This window comes from Zingiber officinale, chromosome 6A (assembly GCF_018446385.1).
Source record: "Zingiber officinale cultivar Zhangliang chromosome 6A, Zo_v1.1, whole genome shotgun sequence".
Taxonomy (NCBI): domain Eukaryota; kingdom Viridiplantae; phylum Streptophyta; class Magnoliopsida; order Zingiberales; family Zingiberaceae; genus Zingiber; species Zingiber officinale.
Window position 1 is genome coordinate 117,827,580 of NC_055997.1, and position 20,138 is coordinate 117,847,717.

The 20,138-nt window shown below is 35.4% G+C and overlaps 3 protein-coding genes across 3 annotated transcripts; all 3 read left to right on the top strand.

The window, feature by feature from the left end:
• The first annotated feature begins 1,689 nt into the window (after window positions 1-1,689).
• Window positions 1,690-11,206, top strand: LOC121997679 (4-alpha-glucanotransferase DPE2-like). Its single transcript, XM_042552231.1, has 22 exons — window positions 1,690-2,245; window positions 2,333-2,453; window positions 2,539-2,594; window positions 2,706-2,833; window positions 2,967-3,096; window positions 3,227-3,423; window positions 3,982-4,060; window positions 4,175-4,213; window positions 4,717-4,836; window positions 4,974-5,075; window positions 5,224-5,307; window positions 5,409-5,651; window positions 5,745-5,870; window positions 6,024-6,098; window positions 6,189-6,260; window positions 7,021-7,140; window positions 7,234-7,331; window positions 8,454-8,613; window positions 8,766-8,864; window positions 9,750-9,947; window positions 10,025-10,118; window positions 10,654-11,206. The coding sequence occupies exons 1-22, from the start codon at window positions 1,889-1,891 to the stop codon at window positions 10,872-10,874; spliced, it is 2,919 nt and encodes a 972-aa protein (XP_042408165.1). The 5' UTR covers window positions 1,690-1,888; the 3' UTR covers window positions 10,875-11,206.
• A 1,854-nt stretch (window positions 11,207-13,060) lies between these two features.
• On the top strand, window positions 13,061-15,424 carry LOC121997682 (ubiquitin-conjugating enzyme E2 19-like). Its single transcript, XM_042552235.1, has 6 exons — window positions 13,061-13,247; window positions 14,112-14,139; window positions 14,389-14,616; window positions 14,788-14,851; window positions 14,941-15,000; window positions 15,085-15,424. The coding sequence occupies exons 1-6, from the start codon at window positions 13,126-13,128 to the stop codon at window positions 15,123-15,125; spliced, it is 543 nt and encodes a 180-aa protein (XP_042408169.1). The 5' UTR covers window positions 13,061-13,125; the 3' UTR covers window positions 15,126-15,424.
• A 2,598-nt stretch (window positions 15,425-18,022) lies between these two features.
• On the top strand, window positions 18,023-19,207 carry LOC121994343 (bidirectional sugar transporter SWEET12-like). Its single transcript, XM_042548413.1, has 5 exons — window positions 18,023-18,157; window positions 18,277-18,521; window positions 18,600-18,761; window positions 18,835-18,954; window positions 19,023-19,207. The coding sequence occupies exons 1-5, from the start codon at window positions 18,106-18,108 to the stop codon at window positions 19,197-19,199; spliced, it is 756 nt and encodes a 251-aa protein (XP_042404347.1). The 5' UTR covers window positions 18,023-18,105; the 3' UTR covers window positions 19,200-19,207.
• Window positions 19,208-20,138: the final 931 nt, after the last annotated feature.

A 20,138-nucleotide genomic window follows, 5' to 3' on the forward strand; every position in this document is an offset into this window, starting at 1 on the left:
TCTAAGAGGCGGAGAAATATTTTATAGCAATAAAGCACAAGAGTACAATGAAATTTGAGTGTGTCTTTATAGTTGAGCTCCTCGTGTTTATTTATAGACATTGTTTAGAGTGTTGTTAAGGTATGTTCAATTGAACTGTTCGATCGATCGAAAAAGTTGACATGACAGATCAGCTTTTATACATGCAACGGTCGCTTGCTCGATCGTTTGTTGACATGGCGGATTAGCATTATATGTTGTAACGGCCAACTTCTCTGTCGTTTACTGACATGGCATATGACTATTTGTTGATGTGGCTGCCACTGTCATCCACTCAAAGGATCATTTCTCTCTGCTAATGTGATATTTGATTGATCGATCTGTAGGTTTGGTTTACCAATTCTTATATTTGATCAACCGATCTCACTTGCTCGATCAATTGGATCTAGCTCCTCACACAACTTCCTTCGACTCCTCAGATGCTCACTTCTCGTGTCATCCTTTTTGCTCTAGAGTATTCTTCCGTAGCTCCTCATTTCTCAGATGCACTTAGTTTGTTGGCTCTCTTCTCATGTCTCGCATCATCGTCTGCTAAGGCTTGTCATGTCTCATTGTCTGCTAAGGCTTGTCATGTCCGATGCTCTTTATCCTTTTCGATTCCTCGAGTGTTTCATTCCACTCTTTATCGTACTTCATCTGACCCTTAATATACTTAGATAAACACATTAGAGACCTAACAAATCCTAATTTTTTTTATTTAAGAAAATATCAAGAGTAGATCGTAGAAAAATCCCCAACTACAATTTCAACTTTGCATGTAGTCCTCATATAAAAAAAAATATTTCTATTTCCTACATGTAAAATTTTATTTGCTTCAACTCCTTTATGCAAACATCACTATATAATTGTCCTCATATTTTTTAAATATAAAAAGTCCAAAAATAAGTATAATTCCTCTTAAATTCAACACTTTAAAATAGAGTCGAGTATATTTTTCTATTATATTGAGCATGATTTTTTTCCCGCTTAATTTAAAGAGAATTTACTATATTTTCCATCCAATTGAGCATCATTTAAAGAGAATCTAATATATTTTACATCTAAATGAGATAGAAAAAGAGTCGTGCTTAATTTGATAGAAAATATACTAAATTTTAATTTAATGTACTAAATTTAAGATGAATTATACTCATTTTTAGACTTTTTTATCTAAAAATATATAAAAAAATAATTAAATAAATTGATATCTATTATATTTAGTTAAGGAGTGGGAATAAAATTTTCAAAGTACGAGGACTATATACAAAATTTAAATTATGATTGAAGAGTGGATATAAATTTTCCCTAATATGAAAGCAACTGTGGCTCGTCACTTGAGGTTCAACATGAACATCACCCATTTGATGAAGTTTACTCATAATTAATCAAATGGAGATGGAGCCACATTTTTAGAAAATTTTAAGAGATCTATAATGTTGGCTTATTTCAAAAATTAAAATTGATTGTTATTACGTTTATCACGTAAAATAGAAAAGGATCTATAAGAGATCTATTTAGAAAAGGATTGAAAGAATAAAAAAACAGAGAAGAAAAAATCTACGCTAAATGTTTATCACGTTTATATTTTATTGCATCGTTAATTTTTTTTAAAAAAGTTGATCTTTTAATTAAATCACTAAAAAAAAACACTCCTCCACCGTTCAATCCTCGACGCACAGAGACGTAGATATTTTTGCAGCAATTCGCGCATCACGACGAGCAGTCTCGTGAGCTCGTCGCTGCGGAAAAGCGAGATCCCCATCGCATTGTTCGCTTTTTCTTCCCCACCGCAATCGCAGAAGAGGTCTCCATCCACCGATTGTCCCTACCGGATCTGCCCTGCTCCAGACCCCCTTGGCTTCGACGAGCCATGCTGCTCAATCTGGGATCGCACTCCGGGATCAAGTCCCGCAGCACCGTCACCCTTGTCTTCCGGTTGCCTTACTACACCCAATGGGGGCAGAGTCTCCTCATCTGCGGCTCCCAGCCCCCGCTCGGCTCCGGGAACGTCAAGCAAGGGCTGGCCTTGAGCCCGTCGCACCAGGGCGATGAGTTGATCTGGTACGCTAAGGTCTCCGTCTCCGCTGGTTTCAGTTGCGAGTACAGTTACTATGTCGTCGACGATAATCGAAATGTGCTGAGGCGGGAGGCGGGGAAGAAACGGAGGTTTACGCTGCCGAGTGACGTACCGGAAAAAGCCGTAGTGGAAATTCGTGATCTTTGGCAGGTGGGTTTTGAGTTTTGTTGGAAATTTTCCATCGTGTAGCGTGTTTCTTTTGTTTGCGATTGCAATGTTCGTTTGTCGTGGTTGCAGGAAGCTTCGGAATCTTTGTTCCTTAGCAGCGCATTCAAAGATGTCATTTTTGGCGGAGAGAAAGACTTGGACACTGACGAAGAGGGTCCTGATGTTTCTCTGAAAAGCTTGGACTGGCAAGGTATTTCACTATTCAAATTCTCATTGTTTCGCATTACATATATGTATATACGTTTAAGGATTCTGATTCCAGATGTTTTTCCCAGATTCAATCGTTGTTCAATTCATGATTAGATGCTCAAAAATAGAACACGGAGCTTCAGTAAGTCTATATCACTTTCCTGTAATTAGAAAAAAAAAAAGATAATCAATATTTGTCAAACTTTTCAACTTATATTTTCTTATTGGAGTTCTCAAAAGAGATACTTTGCAGATTGGTGTTACTGGAAGTGCCTCCCAATTAGGCAAATGGAAGACCCAGGATGGACTAAGGCTAAAATATGCAGGAGACAATACTTGGAAAGCAGAATGTGTGTTGAGGAAATATGAGTTCCCACTTAAATATCCTTTTCTTTGGCCATCCAAATTTAAATTATTAAAATTGTTTTTTTTCCCTTTTAGTGGATTGCCTGGTTCTATTTATTGTGTATTTTACTGGCCTACTTCATATTTTTGTCCTTAATCATAGTCACACATATAAATATTATCAAGTTCATGAATTGACTGATCCTACTCTTGAACTTGGACCCAACAGAGAGTTATCTGTTGACTCCCAGTCAATTCATCCTCCCAACTACATTGTACTAGCAGATGGCCCCTTTCGGGTAAAGTATATTGTTGGATTCAAGCTTCTAACTATCAAGGAAAACCTAATTTGTTAGGTTGATTAGATCATGTCATCTCTGAGCTGATTGGCATTGGCAGATTCTTACCAATAAACATTTACTTTGACAGGTAACTGCGTGGAGGGGTTCTGGTGTTGCTATACCAATGTTCTCCATTAGATCCACTGACGATCTTGGAGTTGGAGAATTCCTAGATCTGAAGTTGCTTGTTGATTGGGCTGTTGAATCTGGTTTTCACCTCGTACAGCTTCTTCCAATCAATGACACCTCAGTTCATAGAATGTGGTGGGATTCTTATCCATACAGGTATCGAAGATCTTTCGGTAATTATGCTTCAAGAACTGATCGGGCCTGTGTAAATGCAAAGGGATAATCATTCTACTGAAGGCATCTTTGTTGCCTTAATTATGTGAATATTTATATAATTTCTGGTGTTTCTAATGATATGTTAAAATCAGTTTCCTTGCCCATTGAGATGCACAAATTTGTAGACAGTAATGCCCAGCAGCATATATTAGTTAAGACTTTAGAATGCAAGCATATCATAACATTTCTTTGCCAGCAGTTCTGAATGCTTTCTTGTACATTATTTACCAGTCTTTTTTTTCCACAAAAAGATATTTACCAGATTGATATATTATGTATTTAGTTAAAACTAATGCCAACAAACCCCACCAAATTTTCCTCTCTTTTTCAGTGGCTAGTTGCTTAAGACAGTAATTCAATCACAGTGCCTTTCTATCAACATCCATGCTATTTAGCATCTATTATCTTTTCCACTGTAGCAAATTTAAACTTCTAATATATTAAAGTTCTGAAATTGTTGGTCCCTCGTCTAATATTTTAAACTTCTGAAATTGCTAGTTCTCTCTCTGTATTTGCACTGCATCCTTTGTACCTGAGAGTTCAAGCCCTTTCAGATGACATCCCAGAAAACATTAAGGTTTTCTCATTAACCTTTAAATACGTGACATTAAGTATTTGACACCATGAGATTTCATCTGTTCAGTGCCTCAAGACTTTTTGTTGTGTTTTTTATGTTCTTTTCTTATTGCAGGAAGAGATACTGAAGATGAAACAACAATTGGACAAAAAGGTAATTTTGCATAGCATTAACTAGCTTTGCTTCAGGACTGAAATCCACACCACGCCATAATTCCTGAATGGTTTGGAGGGAGCTTTCCTTTTGAACTATTATGTATGGAAGAATATTGGTATTAATTGGATTGAATATCAATCTAGAACTTTTATAGTGCTCTTCATTTATAACCTCCATTAATCCAAAGAAATGTGAAATTTATAAAACTTTCAATCCCAAATCCCTTTCTGTCAAAACACACCTTCAATCTATGCTATTCTTGTTAGGAGAAAAATTCAATCTAGAAATTTGCTGATTGCACAAAACTTAAATGCAATTCTATGCTCATGATTTAATCTATGATAATATGGTTTGTTGTGAGAAGTCCACTTTGTAATTTTCAACTGTGTTATATTTGTATGTCAAACTTTACCTTCTTTTGAGTAGATTGCATGTCTTTTTATTGATTGACTCTTTGAACTTCAATTTTTCCTATTTTTAAACTCCTTTTCTGTATACAGGATGTTGATTATGAGGCTACAATGGCTGCTAAATTATCAATTTCAAAGAAAATATTTGATCTAGAAAAGGAAAAAATACTAAATTCTGGCTCTTTTAAAACGTTCATCTCTGAGAATGAGGTATTCAACAATTCAAACGTGTGTTGTATGATGTTGCAATATTTATGACGGAAGTCTAAGTTGACTACGAGTTAACTTTTTCACTTAATTAAGGCAATGTATTTCTTTTCCTCTGAATCTAGAATTTCCTTGAACAGAATTGGTTGAAACCATATGCAGCATATTGTTTTCTAAGGGACTTCTTTGAGACATCAGATCGCACTCAATGGGGTAGCTTTTCTCATTTCTCCAGTGAAAAGGTACTACAGAATTTCCTTTAAAATTTTCATGGATTTTTTTTTTTGGCTATAAACTGTATCTTTTTTCTCACCCTTAGATTTTTGGTGGCATATATTATCTAACTTATTAGTGTATGTCTTCTCAGCTGATAAACTACTTCTTTCTCAGCTCGAGAAACTGGTCTCAGAGGATGCCTTACATCATGATGTTATATTCTTTCACTACTATATTCAGTTCCATCTACATAAGCAAGTAAGAGTGGATGTTCGTGGCTGTATTTATTAGTCACAATACCTGCGTTGGCCTTTTTTTCCTGTTGGGCTTGTAATTCGTTCTGTTTTTCTTTCTGATAGTTATCAGAAGCAGCAGATTATGCAAGGAAGAAAAAAATTGTATTGAAAGGTGATTTGCCAATAGGTGTTGACAGGAACAGTGTAGATACATGGGTATATCCAAACTTATTTCGTATGAACACATCCACTGGAGCTCCTCCAGATTATTTTGACAAAAATGGACAGAATTGGGGTTTTCCTACATATAACTGGGAGGAAATGTCAAAGGACAATTATGCATGGTGGCGAGCTCGGCTGACACAGGTTATAAAGTGTGTTATTATCATCTTTTGTGTTATGTGTCAGTTCAGGCTGATTTCTTCTCTCATATCTCTGCGGTTTTCTTGCTATTAACAGATGGCAAAGTATTTTACAGCCTATAGGATAGATCACATCCTAGGTTTCTTTAGAATTTGGGAACTTCCTGATCATGCTGCTACTGGTTTAGTTGGAAAATTCCGTCCATCTATTGCCTTGAGTCAGGTAATACAATATGTCATCAATTACAAAGAATTTTTGTCAATGAATAGCTAACAATCTTTCAAAAGCATACTAAGTTCTTTGTTATCACTCTTTGAGGTATATTCTTGTTATATTGTGCTCATTATATCTAGTCAAATAATCTTCCATTTTTAGGAGGAGCTTGAAAAGGAAGGCATATGGGATTTCAATCGGTTGAGCTGTCCATATGTTCGGCAAGAAATCTTACAGGTTTCTGTTGATTTACTTTCCTTGCAAAGCTTGGCCACGAATGATAGGTAACATGATATTCTAATTTAGAATTACATTTTTTTTCTGCAGGAGAAATTTGGAACATTTTGGACTGTGATTGCATCGAATTTTTTCAATGAATACCAAAAGCTCTGTTACGAGGTAGGGTCGTAAGGGATGAAGTTGAGCATTATACATTTCAATTTTGAACTAACTTGGATTCTAGTGTTGGATGTCATAGATATTTAGACAAGCTAATGCAGGCAAAATACAACTAGATTAATGGTTCCATTCCATATCATATAATATTGGATGTTATCCCCCCAATACTGAATTTGTGTTGATATAACTAATTGCAAGACTAACAAGAACTTGGCAATTCGAGTAGGATTGCAGGAGAACCCATTATTCTGTAATTATCTTAAAATAAAAAATATAATCTACTAAATCAATTTTTTTGCTTTCAAAATGGTTCAACTTGATTTGAGAAGTCTTATATATAATTTGAAGAGGAGCCTTGGTGCAACGGTAAAGTTGTTGCTTTGTGACTTAAAGGTCACGGGTTCGAATACTGGAAATAGCCTCTTGCGAAAATCAGAGTAATGCTGCGTACAATGGATCCTTCCCTGGACCCACATGGCGGGAGCTTCGTGCGGGCTACCCTTTTTTTTAAGTCTTATATATAATTTCTTTTGGTACAGTTTTCACAAGAATGTTTGTTGAATTATTATAGTTTGGAAGCTCTAGAATTAATTGGCGCAGCAACATAATCAAACATATTCAGCTACATATATTTGCTTGAATCCAGAGACAGTTCTAGATTGTTTTATTTTAATGCACATTTAGATTTCCAGAACCTTTTTAATTAGATAATGCTATCAACTCAAAGACAACCAATCTCTTAAGTTGCTTCGCATTTCAGTTCAAGGAAGATTGCAATACAGAGAAAAATATTATATCCAAACTCAAAACCCTTCCTGAAAAGTCACTGTGGTTGGAGAAAGAAAGCAAGATACAAAGTGATCTTTTGGAGCTTATACAGGTTAGAATAACATGTCCGTGAATGCAAAAAATGGTGTTTTCCAAGAGAGGACCTTGAAAAAATTCTTGTTGGTTAAACATTATGTTTGTGCAGAATATTGTTCTTATCAGAGATCCTGAAGACCCAAGGAAATTTTATCCTCGTTTTAATCTCGAAGACACATCCAATTTTAAAGCTTTAGATGAACACAGGTACATGCTCTTATGCTGGGGAATAAATTTCTTTCCTCCTATTTGGTTTAAGGCTGTTTCTTTTTCTTTGATGGTGCATTTGGTTCATAGCTCATGAAAATAACTACTTTATTCTATACGAATATCCTTGGAATAAGCATTTCTATGTTTAGTTGCAACAATGAGCTCGGAGTACCAATTTTTATGAAAGTGTGATTATTTTAGAAATAACTATTCTGTTTGTATTCCATTCTTCAAATAATACATATTCTTTCTTCTTCTATTCAACCCTTATATATATCTTACAAACAAGTAATCAAGGGGCTAGACTTTTGAATCAATCAGGTTAGGTGGGCCAAGTAATCTACTGTTCAGCAGCCAGCTCAGTCATACCAGGTAGGCCAATTTGACACAGTTGAATTGGTTGACCTCTCATGTTGGACTAACCTGATGGGTCGGTTGGGGTCAAGTTGATAGGTTTGGGCTAGCCATGCAAGCATGTCAAGCCAAACCATTGGATGGATTGATCCGGTCAGATGATCAAACATGTTGGTCAGGACTGATAGGCCTAATATGCTAGTCAGGCCAGACCAGTTGATGGGCTGGCCATGCTGGACAAACAGATTCACTTTATAATTACGTTTATTGGTTTGAGTTGGACAAGCAGGCCGGTTTTGTTAGTCAAGACAAGTGGGTCAAATGGTTGATTGGGCAGATAAGTTAGGCTGGGTGAGAAGATTGGTCTGGTCAGACTCACTGATTGGATTGAATGTTTGGACTAGATGAGTCAGTTGAACTTGCCAAATGAGTCAAATGGATCAGTCATCCCCATATGGGCCAGTCAGACTAGAAGGGTGAACTAACAAGCCAATTAACTGAGTATGGTTGGCTGGGTAAAGTAGATCATTGAACTGGACAAACCATGTAAACTATGAGTCAGACAAAATAATTCATGTAAGGATACTTTTTCATTGTGAAAATTGTTTCTTGTCTATTCCTATTAAACATTCATATCAATAGTTATTCCATTGGGTATTTTCCAATCTAGAACCAATAAATGATAAATCTGTCTTAAAGTACGTGTACATTCTCCAATCTGCATTATTAGTTTCTAATTCTCTTGGCAAACTTTGCTTCCCACAGCAAAAATGTACTTAAGAGATTATACTACGATTACTATTTTTGCCGGCAAGAAGATCTATGGCGTCAGAATGCAATGAAAACTCTGCCTGTACTATTGAACTCCTCTGATATGTTGGCCTGTGGGGAGGATCTTGGACTCATCCCTTCTTGTGTCCATCCCGTATGTCCTCTTACTTGCAAGTTCAGCCATTGTTCTTTATCTTTACATATCAACTAATGTTTCTCTATTCTAATAATGCAGTGAACTTTTGTTCACACGTATCATTTTCAGAGACAAAAAGCTAATGTTTCCCTGCTACCTGTTCTGCTCAGGTAATGCAAGAATTGGGTTTAATTGGCTTACGCATTCAGAGAATGCCTAATGAACCAGACAGAGAATTTGGTATACCATCTCAATACCCTTATATGACGGTAAGCATGACCACTCCTTATTTCAGATATTGAAGATTGTGTTGGTTAACCTGATCTTCCCTAGAACACCAATCACGAGCTCTTTTCCATTACTTTTGTATATCATCGTCTCTGTATTCCCTTTTATGTTTCAATTTCAATCATTATGGCACTGGTACCTCTTCCTTGGAGCAAATTTTGAAAAGTCAGTAGGTTGATTCATTCTTATAAATTATAATTCAAGTATATTCATTAGCTTTCATCATCAACATCCTGAAGTCATATTAGTCCAAAATATTTGGAGTTATATATGTTAATTTTATTCTTAAGCTCATCCAAAACCGAGATTATGAGGTTGAGTGTTGCGTCTAGATATTGAACATTATAAATTTCTGAACCCAAGTGAGTATGAATCTTAATCTTATTTATTACTGGATATCGAGATAAGAACTATGTAGTCAACCTCATAGAGTTGGAGCAAATACAACAACTCTCCATTAAGCTCTATGTCAGGAGTTATCATAAGAGTATTTCAGATGATCACAATGCTAAGAAACTACTTTCATTTTCAAATCATCTCTTGCAATGCTACGGTTAGATTTCTCTTTTGCAACAAAAAAAAAGGCAATGCTAATTTTAGATTTCACCCTCTTTAATTTTTTTTCACCAATAAAATATAATAAACATTTATCATTTTCCAGTGAATAAATGTTCTCTGATTGATTAACTAGAATACTTCAGATGCTCATCTTGTATCTCGGCTTATTTGATTCTCCTTTTCAAACATTGATATTGGCTTATTAACTTGATGTTAGAACAGTTAACTAATCTACTTGATTGATTACCATCTTCAGAGTAATTGTACAGGGTTCGCTCACATTCTTTTAACCCCCTTTGATTGTCTAGGTCTGTGCACCATCTTGCCATGACTGCTCCACCATGCGCGCTTGGTGGGAGGAAGATGAAGAAAGGAGATGCCGGTTTTACAGAGATGTTGTTGGTTGTAATGATATTCCTCCTCCTCGTTGCACCCCAGACATAGCATACTACATTATTCAGCAGCACATTCAAGCACCATCGATGTGGGCAATTTTCCCACTTCAGGTGCTCACTGAAACTCTTTCTGGTATTAATCCATACTTGCAGGTATTCATGTTGGTAACCTTTGTTTGCTTTGTTAGGACATGTTGGCACTAAAAGATGAATACACAACTAGACCGGCAGTAGAGGAGACCATAAATGATCCAACAAATCCAAAGCATTATTGGCGATATAGTAAGTGAAACTTCGTTCTGGGTCCAGAACTATTTGCAGTTTCCATTCTAATTCAAAATGTCAGTTATTCTCGAAATAATAGTCTAAAAACTAGAACAAGTACTCAGATAAACCCAGTAATAAATAATTATGTTTGTTTATCATCTTGTCAAAAATATTCCTATAAAGTTAATGTATATGGATTGAAAATTCATCAATTTCACACTCCTGACATCTTATAATTAATCAGTATGTTTCAATGTCTTGGCACTACTATGTTAATTTTTAGCAAGATTTTAACGAAAAATCTTATTAAGTTGCAATAGAAACAAACTTGTTAAACTAAAAATTGTCAATTTCACAACATATTTGAGTGTCCAATGATTTTGATTTGGTCTCAAATCGGCTTACATCCTTATGCAGTAGGAAAAGATTATGTAGAAAAAGTCCGTTTAACAACCGATGATTTTGATTTGGTCTCAATTCAGACTTACATCCTTATTCAATTTAGTTTGCACCAACAAGTATCTTGATATTTGTTATTTCACATCTACAGGATTACATATCACCTTAGATTCCCTGTTGCTTGATAACGATCTCAAAAACCTCGTAAAAGACATGGTGATTAACAGTGGAAGATCATATCCTGTGGAGAAGAACAATGGAATTGGTGTTGCTGCTGCCTCAGAAAAGAAGCAGGCAGAGAAAGTTCAAGAAGGAATTGCCACCATCCAAATAAATGGCAGTTCATCAAACAGAAGCTCCATCCCTGTTTGATTCAACTCTCACTAGAGCTCTCTCTATGTGTGTCTTTTCTTTAATAGAAAGCTATGAAAGTACAAGGATTATAAATTTGAGGTCATAATTTAGCTTCATAGAAGAATGAGGTTGATGAATAATAGTGCCTCATAGCATGAAGCACCCCCTCAATTTAAATTTGAGGCATCAACTTGAATGGAGCTCAAACTTGAATTATAACAGATTTTACTGCATCTGTTTATGTTTTTTTAACACATTCGAAGTCCTAAGGAGAGGCTCCACTGTTGTAATTCTTTACATTAGGGTTTGTAGTGGTCAGAATTATATGGTTCTAGATTCATATGTTAAAAGGTGATTCGTGTATCGTCTCTGCCGGTCCGTCCCCAGGCCATCATGGTAGATTCATATGTTACATGATGTGTGCAGGATGGACTATGATTTACATTAAAAATGATATGACTTTTATATACATAAGAAATGAGAAGAATCATGAGGATTTGATTTGGTACTTGCATATCTATTTAGAGGTGAGTAAAATTTTGATTAAATCAAAATGATCAAATTAATTTAATTCAAAATTTTAATTTGATTAATCTAGAAATTTATTTTTTAAAAGAAGTTATTTCAATTGATTTGGTTGGATTTAAAATTTAATTAAATCAATTAAATTGAATTGGTTTAATGTATTAGTCTAGGTTTGTGATAATTTTTTTTTAAAAAAATGCTTAAATCATTGTAATCATGAAGTTGCTACTTGGATTTGACATTACTGACATGATTAATCATTTTCTTTAGAAGTCAAATTTTTCTTACTAAAAATTAAAAATTAAGTTGAGTTTAACATTTTTATCGCAAATTAAATTAATGATTATAAAGGAATAAAGAAAGAAGGGTAAAAATTCAAAGAGCATTCGTATTTTTTTAAAATTATCAAAAAGACAACTTATTTTAAATTTTTTTTTATCAAAAGCGTCCTAGCCCAACCAATCCATATAAAAGGACACGATTACCTCTAATATTATTCTTATTATTATCCTAGTTACGAAATAATAACTATTACAACTATAACAATTACAATTTATAGTTATAACAGTTACAATTTCATAATTACTACAATATAGAAAATAATCTTAATAAAGATAATTAAAATTAGAGCATCCGAAAATACTTTAAATAATACTTTTTTGGGCTTAAGACTCGGTCATTATAAGTTACACCTAATAACAAATGTAGATATTTGAATGAGTTTCGATTTAATATATTATACGTCCTGTGATTCAATCCGAGTTAAAAGTTATGGTCTGTCAAAATTTACCTAACATTCATATTGTATAAAGTTGTCAGATGGACTGACCTATAGCAGGATGGGCTGACCCATAGTAAGCTGACCGTTTGGCAAGGCGGGACCTATCATCTTAGCATATTGGGAAATCCCAACCCAACCTAAGGTGGATTACGGATTAGGCGGACCAATCCACGAGCCTACTGGCCAACTCAAGCCCGCCCGGATCGTCTCGTGCGGATGGTGGGCCTAGGCAAGCCGCTGGTCTATGCTCATCTTTAAATTGATTGATAAAATTTTAACCAAATTTACTTAAATTGTCTGGTGGGACAGACCAATCTACGAGTCAAATCTAAATTGACAACTCTAACATTATATCAGTTATAGTTTCATAATAACTATATTATGTAGCAACTCAACTATAGTAATTATAATTGTGTAATAATTACAGATTCGTAGCTACTATAACACACATCCGATTTATGATTTAGATGAAAAATATAAGTAAAAGATAATAATGATTAATATAATAAAAGATAATCGAGGAATTATAAATGGGGTGAGAGACCCTAAATAAAAGGATTTTAAAAATAAATTGTGCCCTTACGAATTTCAGAAGAGATTTTATATTATATTATAGAAATAAATATAAAGTTAAGTTGTAGTTTCAAATGATTAAAGGGTGAATAATTTAAGTTTGAATTTTTTTTATATGCCATTTTAATGAAAAGAAGGTAAACTAGAAAGAAATTTAAATTCGTCTAAAATATATATTTAAAATGAGAATAAATATTTCAGCTGCGCTCTTGAGGAAAAGAAAAGAAAAGGAAAGGAAAGAGCCGTTGGAGGAGGCCAGCCCAACGGTCAAAAAGCCAAAGTATGCCTTTATAAATCGCCGCCTCCTTATCGCCCCCTTAATATTCACTCTCTCTTCCTCCTGTCTCGCTCTCGTCAGTGAAACAAAGAAGAGCGGAAAGGAACGACGAGATGGCGAGGGAGAACCAGGACGTTCAAGATAACATCCCCACTTCCACCGCCGACGCTCCTTCCGCCGCCAAGCAGCCGGCTCCTGTCACAAAGGGCACGGACAGCCAAGCCGTCCTCAAGAGGTATTCTTCTCTGACTCTCCTAATCTCGATGTATTTGTCCGTTTTCTTTTTTCTAAGGATTATTATCGGGAACGCTCGTGATGAGAGCCAAACCCTAGGTGTTCCCCTTTGATTTTTGTTTTTTGTTTTTGTTTTTTCATCGGCTTATTGGGGTTTTTAGCGTTAATCTTGTTTCTCTGGAACAATTACGAGGAGCAGAAGCTGTTTTCTTTCTTTCGATTGAATTCATTGGGTTTTCCCCCACCTAAACTTGAGGGCTGAAGTATTTTTTTTTTTTTTGGATTTTCCCATTGACTTTTCATGGATTGATTGGACTTTCTGTTCACAGTTAATCGTGTTTCTCCTTGTAATTTTTCAAATCTTGTTTTTCATTTATTCAATCCCAATTTTCAGAAAAGAAATTTCACAGTTAATCTGTCAATATCCCGCTTTTAGGGTATCAACGTTTTAAATTTGATTTCTTTGTATTAAAGATTTTGTCTTTAGAAATCATGCAGATCTGGTTTTAATTATCACTCTCCTTTCCATTAGTGCCTATTTATCTGTTTCGATAGCAAGAATTTATTAAATTCGATCTCTCTTTGGTAACGATTTCGTCTTAGAAGAGCATATCTGGTTTTAATTAGCACACTTTTCCATTAATGTCTATTTATCTGCTTCAATGCCATCAATCTATCAAATTCGCTTGCTTTCCCCGCGGTAAAGCTTTCATCTTTGATTGTCAAATCTGGTTTTAGTTCATACTTAGATCGACCTTGCTTCTTCCTGTAATTTACCTGGTCAAAATCTCTCTTTCTTTTGCTCGCTAATATCTAAATATGTGACGACGTATACTCACTTTTGTTTCTATCTTTATGCAAACAGGTTGCAGTCTGAACTAATGGCATTAATGGTGAGCAAGCTGAATACATAGAAAAATTGTAGCTTGATAATTAATTGTATATGGGGGTGTTACCCTGTGTACCTCCTGTGAACGCCTCCGTGGACAACTGAGGGGGGCTGCCCACGTGGCAGACACCGGTCAACTCTGCCATGTGGCTAGCTCCTCTCAGTCGCGCACGGAGGCGTGCACAAGGGTGTGGGCAGGGTATCATTACTCGGTCGACTAATTGTTGTTGATTGATGATCCCAATTTTTTTAGATGGGTGGAGATCCTGGCATATCGGCCTTCCCCGAGGGAGACAACATCTTTTGCTGGAGGGGAACGATCACTGGCAGTAAGGACACAGTTTATGAGGGCACGATCTACAAGCTCTCTCTTGTCTTCCCCACTGATTACCCATTCAAGCCTCCAAAGGTGAAGTTTGACACTATCTGCTTCCATCCAAATGTGGATCTCTCCGGCAACATCTGCTTGGATATTCTTCAGGTATGAAACATGAAATAATTGGCCACCTTCCTCGTTCTTGTAGAGTCGATTATTCTCCATCATCATTCACTAGTTGTATTTGCTCAATTCACCAGCTTTGTGTTTTATTATATTAATTAAAATTATCTTGTAGAATCTGTATTGATCTTGTTTAACAATTGTTGTAATCAGGATAAGTGGTCGTCTGCGTATGATGTTAGGACCATATTACTTTCAATCCAAAGTCTTTTGGGTGGTAAGTAGAAAGGAAAATTTGCCACAATCTGAGAGATTAAGAGCATTTTCATGCTTAAAATTTATTGAATTGCTTGATGATTATTGTAGAGCCAAACAATGACTCTCCCCTCAACACCCAGGCAGCAGCTCTTTGGTCCAACCAAGAAGGTATATGTTGTTATTATTATTATTTTCTGAAATCCATATAAATGAGCATTTTCTGATTTTCTTTATCCAATGTAATGGAACCAGAGTTCAGGAAAATGGTGGAGAAGCTGTACAAACCAACTTAGTCTGTGGGAACATGGATTTGAAGATTCATTTGGTTTCTATGCTTTTTGCTCATGGATGGCTTTTCAATTTACAAGCTATACAGATTGTTCTTGAGCGTCGAGTGCACTTTTAAGATTGTCAAAGAGGATGCCTGAAATATTCAATTTTGTTTTGTGTTCTCATTGTTTTACATATTGTTTATTTAAACTGGTAGAACTCAATGGATGAACTATTCGATCTTGAGCTAAAAGATAATTGCTGAAATGGACTGTTGTTCTATTCGATCTTGAGCTAAACTAATGGCTGAAATATTCAATTTTGTTTTGGGCTCTAAACTATTTGTCAATTGTGTTCTCACAATGACAATATTGGATGAAAGTTTTAATGATTCTAAACAATGCTATAAAGAAATTTTCAATCACAATTGTCGATCATCTCCAAGTCATAAGACCATACAAGTGGTTCCAAGTCATAAGACCATACAAGTGGTTCCCTTAACAACTAAAAAGCATTACATTTATCGCAAGAACTCGACCATCTCCTTGGGTTAATACATCATGACTTTCCATAGTATGAGTGGGTGAAGCTTCGGAGCAACTTGTGAGACTTTAAAGCATGAAGCATTGAATAATTTGACTCAATGGGATCAAGTGGCATGGAGAGAGCTCGTGGAGTTTGGTGCACTCTATAGATTGATGACTTGGGTTAAGGAAGCTAAGAACTAGAGTCTGGAGGCATGAAAGAACCAAGTGCATATAATCTTGGATTTTGCTTTTTGAGGAACTAGAGTCTGGAGCTAAAGAACTTGGGTCGATTGGAAATGATTTTCATTCAAATTGGTAGAAGATTTTGAACAAACAAGACTTAGCTTCTACTAATTCCAATCGAGTATAGACTAAATCACAACTGGTGAATTTGAAAGCAAACTCATATAGCTATTGTCCGATCGAGAACCAATCCATGACTACTAGGATTAAGTCCCAATTAAGGAGTTGGGAAGCATGACTGCGAAATCCATAAAATATTCAACCCAATGATTGAACTTATATAATCAAGGGAGGCAAGGAACATTCAAGCACTACTTTTGTGGTTTGAATAATTTCTGTATAAATACAAAGAAAGCTCATAACGTATCAAACATTTGTCCTAGTCTAATTTGTCTTCCTTCCATTTAGTCTTAGATTTCTTTCTAATTTCATAGTGCCATCTTATCTTTAGTTAAGGTGAACACTAAGATTCACATCTATCGAAAATACATTGGCCGGCTCGAGAAAGATACTCGAATGCCATCATCTAAATTTGCTAAGGTTAGCATATGTTGATAAGTCTTAGCTCATCAACACTTGCGAGGGTAACTTGGCAACCATGAGTAGGTTGGAGCAAAGTTATACTCTTTAGTTAGTGTTGAATCAAAACCATAGTTTTCTCCTAATGTGGCCGTATTAGGTTTGCATCTGATGATTAATTAGAGTATGATAATACGAGTTAAAGGTAGCTAGATAATCTATGTATATTAACTTGGTGCTGTAGGTTAAAGTGCCACTTGAAGCATGCAAAAGTGCTAATTAAACTAAGAGTCCATGGCCTACGAGGACACTCCTTGTGGCAGATGAAGATAATGCCACAGATGAGATCATCACCAAAGAGTTCTTAGAGCGACAGGTAACATTTCATCAAACACATTCAATAATTAGTGCTTTGAACCTTACTTGAAATTTTATACCATACCATTTGGACGAAATAGTTAAAATATATTATTTTGATAAATCATCAAAATTCTATACCACTTGATACCAAGACTTAAAATATCTAATCAAAGAGTATTGGAAAGATATTGTTTCAGCTTTGTGTGGGCACTTCAATGCATAGAACAAATTAAATGGCAGATTAGAGATGGAAAGAGGAAGGAGATGAAAAAAAAAAATATTAAGTGGTATTAGTTTTGATAATTTATCAAAATGATAAGTTTTCACTATTTTATCTCACATTGGAACAAGATACAAAACTTGACTGACATAAATTCCTTGGTTCTTCAATTCTAATTCCTTATCAACATTATACATCGAAATATTAGCACCATATCAAAATAGTAACATTTCAATGAAAGATTGAAACTCTAGTCCGATTCAAATTTTGAACCTTACCCTTAAGCCATATATCAATTTATATGGGGCGGTTAGACTGAAATGGACTGAAATTGGTTAAAACTTATTAAATAAAAAAGAGGTAATAAATAATTATCTATTTAATTGTGCTTTAGTAAGTAATCTACGTATCTAGTTTTGAATTGAATAATTTTGAAGGTGATCGATCTGGTTTCACGAAAAATTTTCATCAACTATCAGAACAAATCAAGAAACACTCACAGATACTGATTCATGTTGTTAGCGTTTTTAGAATTATCATTCTACTAAAAGAAGATCCCTACAGTACATCACAGTTGAAATATGATTCTTAAATGTCTAACTAATTATTTTAAGGATCTAACTACTACATTATTATTCTGGAACACTTAATTTTATTTAAAAAAATAATATAAAAAAATAATAAATCAGGTAACATTAAATTTGAGATGACTGATTCAATCCTATAAAAATTTTTCACTGGTTTCAAAAAATACTGACGACCCAAAAATCAAGAGATTAATTAGAAAGATTTAAATTTTAACTACAATATATTGCATCACGGATTAATCTCCTTTGGACGAACAATCACGAGTGCTCCCCGCATATCCCAAATTAATCGGTATATATATAATTCACATTAATAAAGCTTACACTAGTCGTCAACGGTCAACCTAATCATAACCTTTTCATCCGAGCTTGCTTTTTTTTAAAAAAAAAAAAAAAAACTTATTCTCATACATCTTTATGGCATATAAATAGGGAGCCAAAGAAGCCTCAGCAGAAGCAGGGCAAACAAACTTCTCCCTTAGCTTCCTCCCTTCTCTTTTCTAACTCCAAAGGAAAGAGAAGAAGAGAGGCGCTTCGTGGGTCAAAGATGCTTGTCATCACCATTGTAAACCCTGCTCTCACATTCTCAGGCCTTTTAGGTGACACACCTTCTTCCTCGACCCCATTCCATTCCTCGATCTCTCGTCGAATTAAGCGAATTAAACTGGCTAGTCCAATTTTGATGAGCATTAATGCCCTTTCGATATTCTCTGTGCAGGCAATCTGCTGTCCGCAATGGTGGTGCTGGCCCCGGTGCCGACCTTTTACAGGATCTGCAAGAAGAAGTCGACCGAATCCTTCCACTCAGTGCCGTACGTGGTGGGTCTGTTCAGCGCGACGATGTGGGTCTACTACGGCATCCTCACCGCCGACGTCCTGCTCCTCACCATCAACATCGCCGTCTGCTTCATCGAAGTCATCTACCTCTTCATCTTCCTCCTTTACGCGCCAGCAAAGTCCAGGGTACGTAAACCAGTCCTCCTATTCGCTTCCTAATCCATCAACAACTAAACAATATCCCTGGTTTCGTTCTCGATTCAGACATTCACGACGAAGCTGATAGTGATGATCAATTTGGGGGTATTTGGCTGCCTGCTCCTCGTGAGCAACCTCTTCATCAAGGAAAGCCGCAGAGCTCAGATTACGGGAGGGATATGCGCCTCCTTCGCAGTCAGTGTCTTTGTGGCTCCCCTCAGCATCATAGTAAGCGAACACCCCGAAGCTTAGAGGCCAAACATCACTGTAACCGCCGCTAACTAATTAACCATTTTTTCAGAGGCTGGTGATAAGGACCAAGAGCGTAGAGTACATGCCATTTTCACTGTCCTTCTTCCTCACGCTGTCGGCCATCGCGTGGTTCAGCTACGGAATGCTCCTCGGGGACCTATTCGTCGCGGTATGCCAACTCGATCGAGCATCGACGGGATGTCTGAATACTAATTCCCGCGCTCGTTTCTGTGTCAGGTGCCGAATGTGTTTGGGTTCCTGTTGGGGATCACGCAAATCATCATATACTTGATCTACATGAACCACAACAAGGACGGGAGCAAGGCCAAGATGGGGAGCCAGGAGCTCCCTGAGAAGAAGAGCAGCGCACAGGGCGAGGCAGGAGAGTGTGCTCAGGTGGCAGAAGAAGTGTAGGGGATTGAGGAAGAAGAAGAAGGTGACTGAGTCCCAAAATTGACTCGTCTTTATGAATCAAATTTAGAGAATGATATTTTTATCTATTAATTATATGTGCACTAATAACGGGCATGGTCTGCGTATATGTATATTGATCGTATAATCTACGATTAAACTCATTGAATTGTCTCTGGCAACGGGGTTGGGTATTAGGATAGCCTCCACGAGTATTTTTTTTAATGTATTTTGATAATTAATAAAAAAAAAATATGGAACCTGACTGATCACACAAATACCTTATACCAATTAAAAAAATTAAACTCATTGAATTAATTAACTATTTTCAATTTAAATCAATTTAAGAGGGTGTAGTTGCTGGGATATATGTATGCCAGTCAAAATATATTCTGATTTTCTTTGAGATAATTCTGAATGATAAATCATATTATAGATCTTTATGAATATAAACAAATTCTATATTATTATTATTATCATATTATAGGCTTTAAAATATTATATATAAGTGTTACACCGAGGATAATATTTAAAATATAATAATCTGAATTTGTCCAAATTAAAGTTGAAATTTTTAATTTAAAATTACTAGTGCTGTTTTATAATTAAATAGAATATTTGTTATTAATCCATGACAGTCATATATGAATTGAGTAATTAATAAACTCTTATTTATAATATTATTATTTTTTTGATTTATCAAGTAATGGCACCAATGAGGTAAAACAAATTTGGTATATTAGAAATACAAAATAAAATAGTTGAGAATATTAATATACAAGATGGAATTTATTCTTTCATGAAGAAAAAGTATATTATTCATTAGAAAATTAATAGATTTAAAGAAAAAAAAAATATATAATTAAAGAGGTTAGTAGTGGTTATGAGTTTTATGAATGATAATGACTATATTAATTATTATTCTTCAATAATTTTATGTCT

Excerpts from the sequence above, each read along its gene's own strand:
- LOC121997679 (XM_042552231.1), top strand. The coding sequence starts at position 1,889 with ATGCTGCTCAATCTGGGATCGCACTCCGGGATCAAGTCCCGCAGCACC. Across the intron at positions 3,097-3,226 it reads TAGCAGATGGCCCCTTTCGG|GTAACTGCGTGGAGGGGTTC; the intron begins GTAAAGTATATT and ends TTACTTTGACAG. Across the intron at positions 6,099-6,188 it reads TTCGGCAAGAAATCTTACAG|GAGAAATTTGGAACATTTTG; the intron begins GTTTCTGTTGAT and ends TTTTTTCTGCAG.
- LOC121994343 (XM_042548413.1), top strand. The coding sequence starts at position 18,106 with ATGCTTGTCATCACCATTGTAAACCCTGCTCTCACATTCTCAGGCCTT. Across the intron at positions 18,762-18,834 it reads TGGCTCCCCTCAGCATCATA|AGGCTGGTGATAAGGACCAA; the intron begins GTAAGCGAACAC and ends CCATTTTTTCAG. Across the intron at positions 18,955-19,022 it reads TCGGGGACCTATTCGTCGCG|GTGCCGAATGTGTTTGGGTT; the intron begins GTATGCCAACTC and ends TTTCTGTGTCAG.
- LOC121997682 (XM_042552235.1), top strand. The coding sequence starts at position 13,126 with ATGGCGAGGGAGAACCAGGACGTTCAAGATAACATCCCCACTTCCACC. Across the intron at positions 14,852-14,940 it reads AATCCAAAGTCTTTTGGGTG|AGCCAAACAATGACTCTCCC; the intron begins GTAAGTAGAAAG and ends TGATTATTGTAG. Across the intron at positions 15,001-15,084 it reads TCTTTGGTCCAACCAAGAAG|AGTTCAGGAAAATGGTGGAG; the intron begins GTATATGTTGTT and ends TAATGGAACCAG.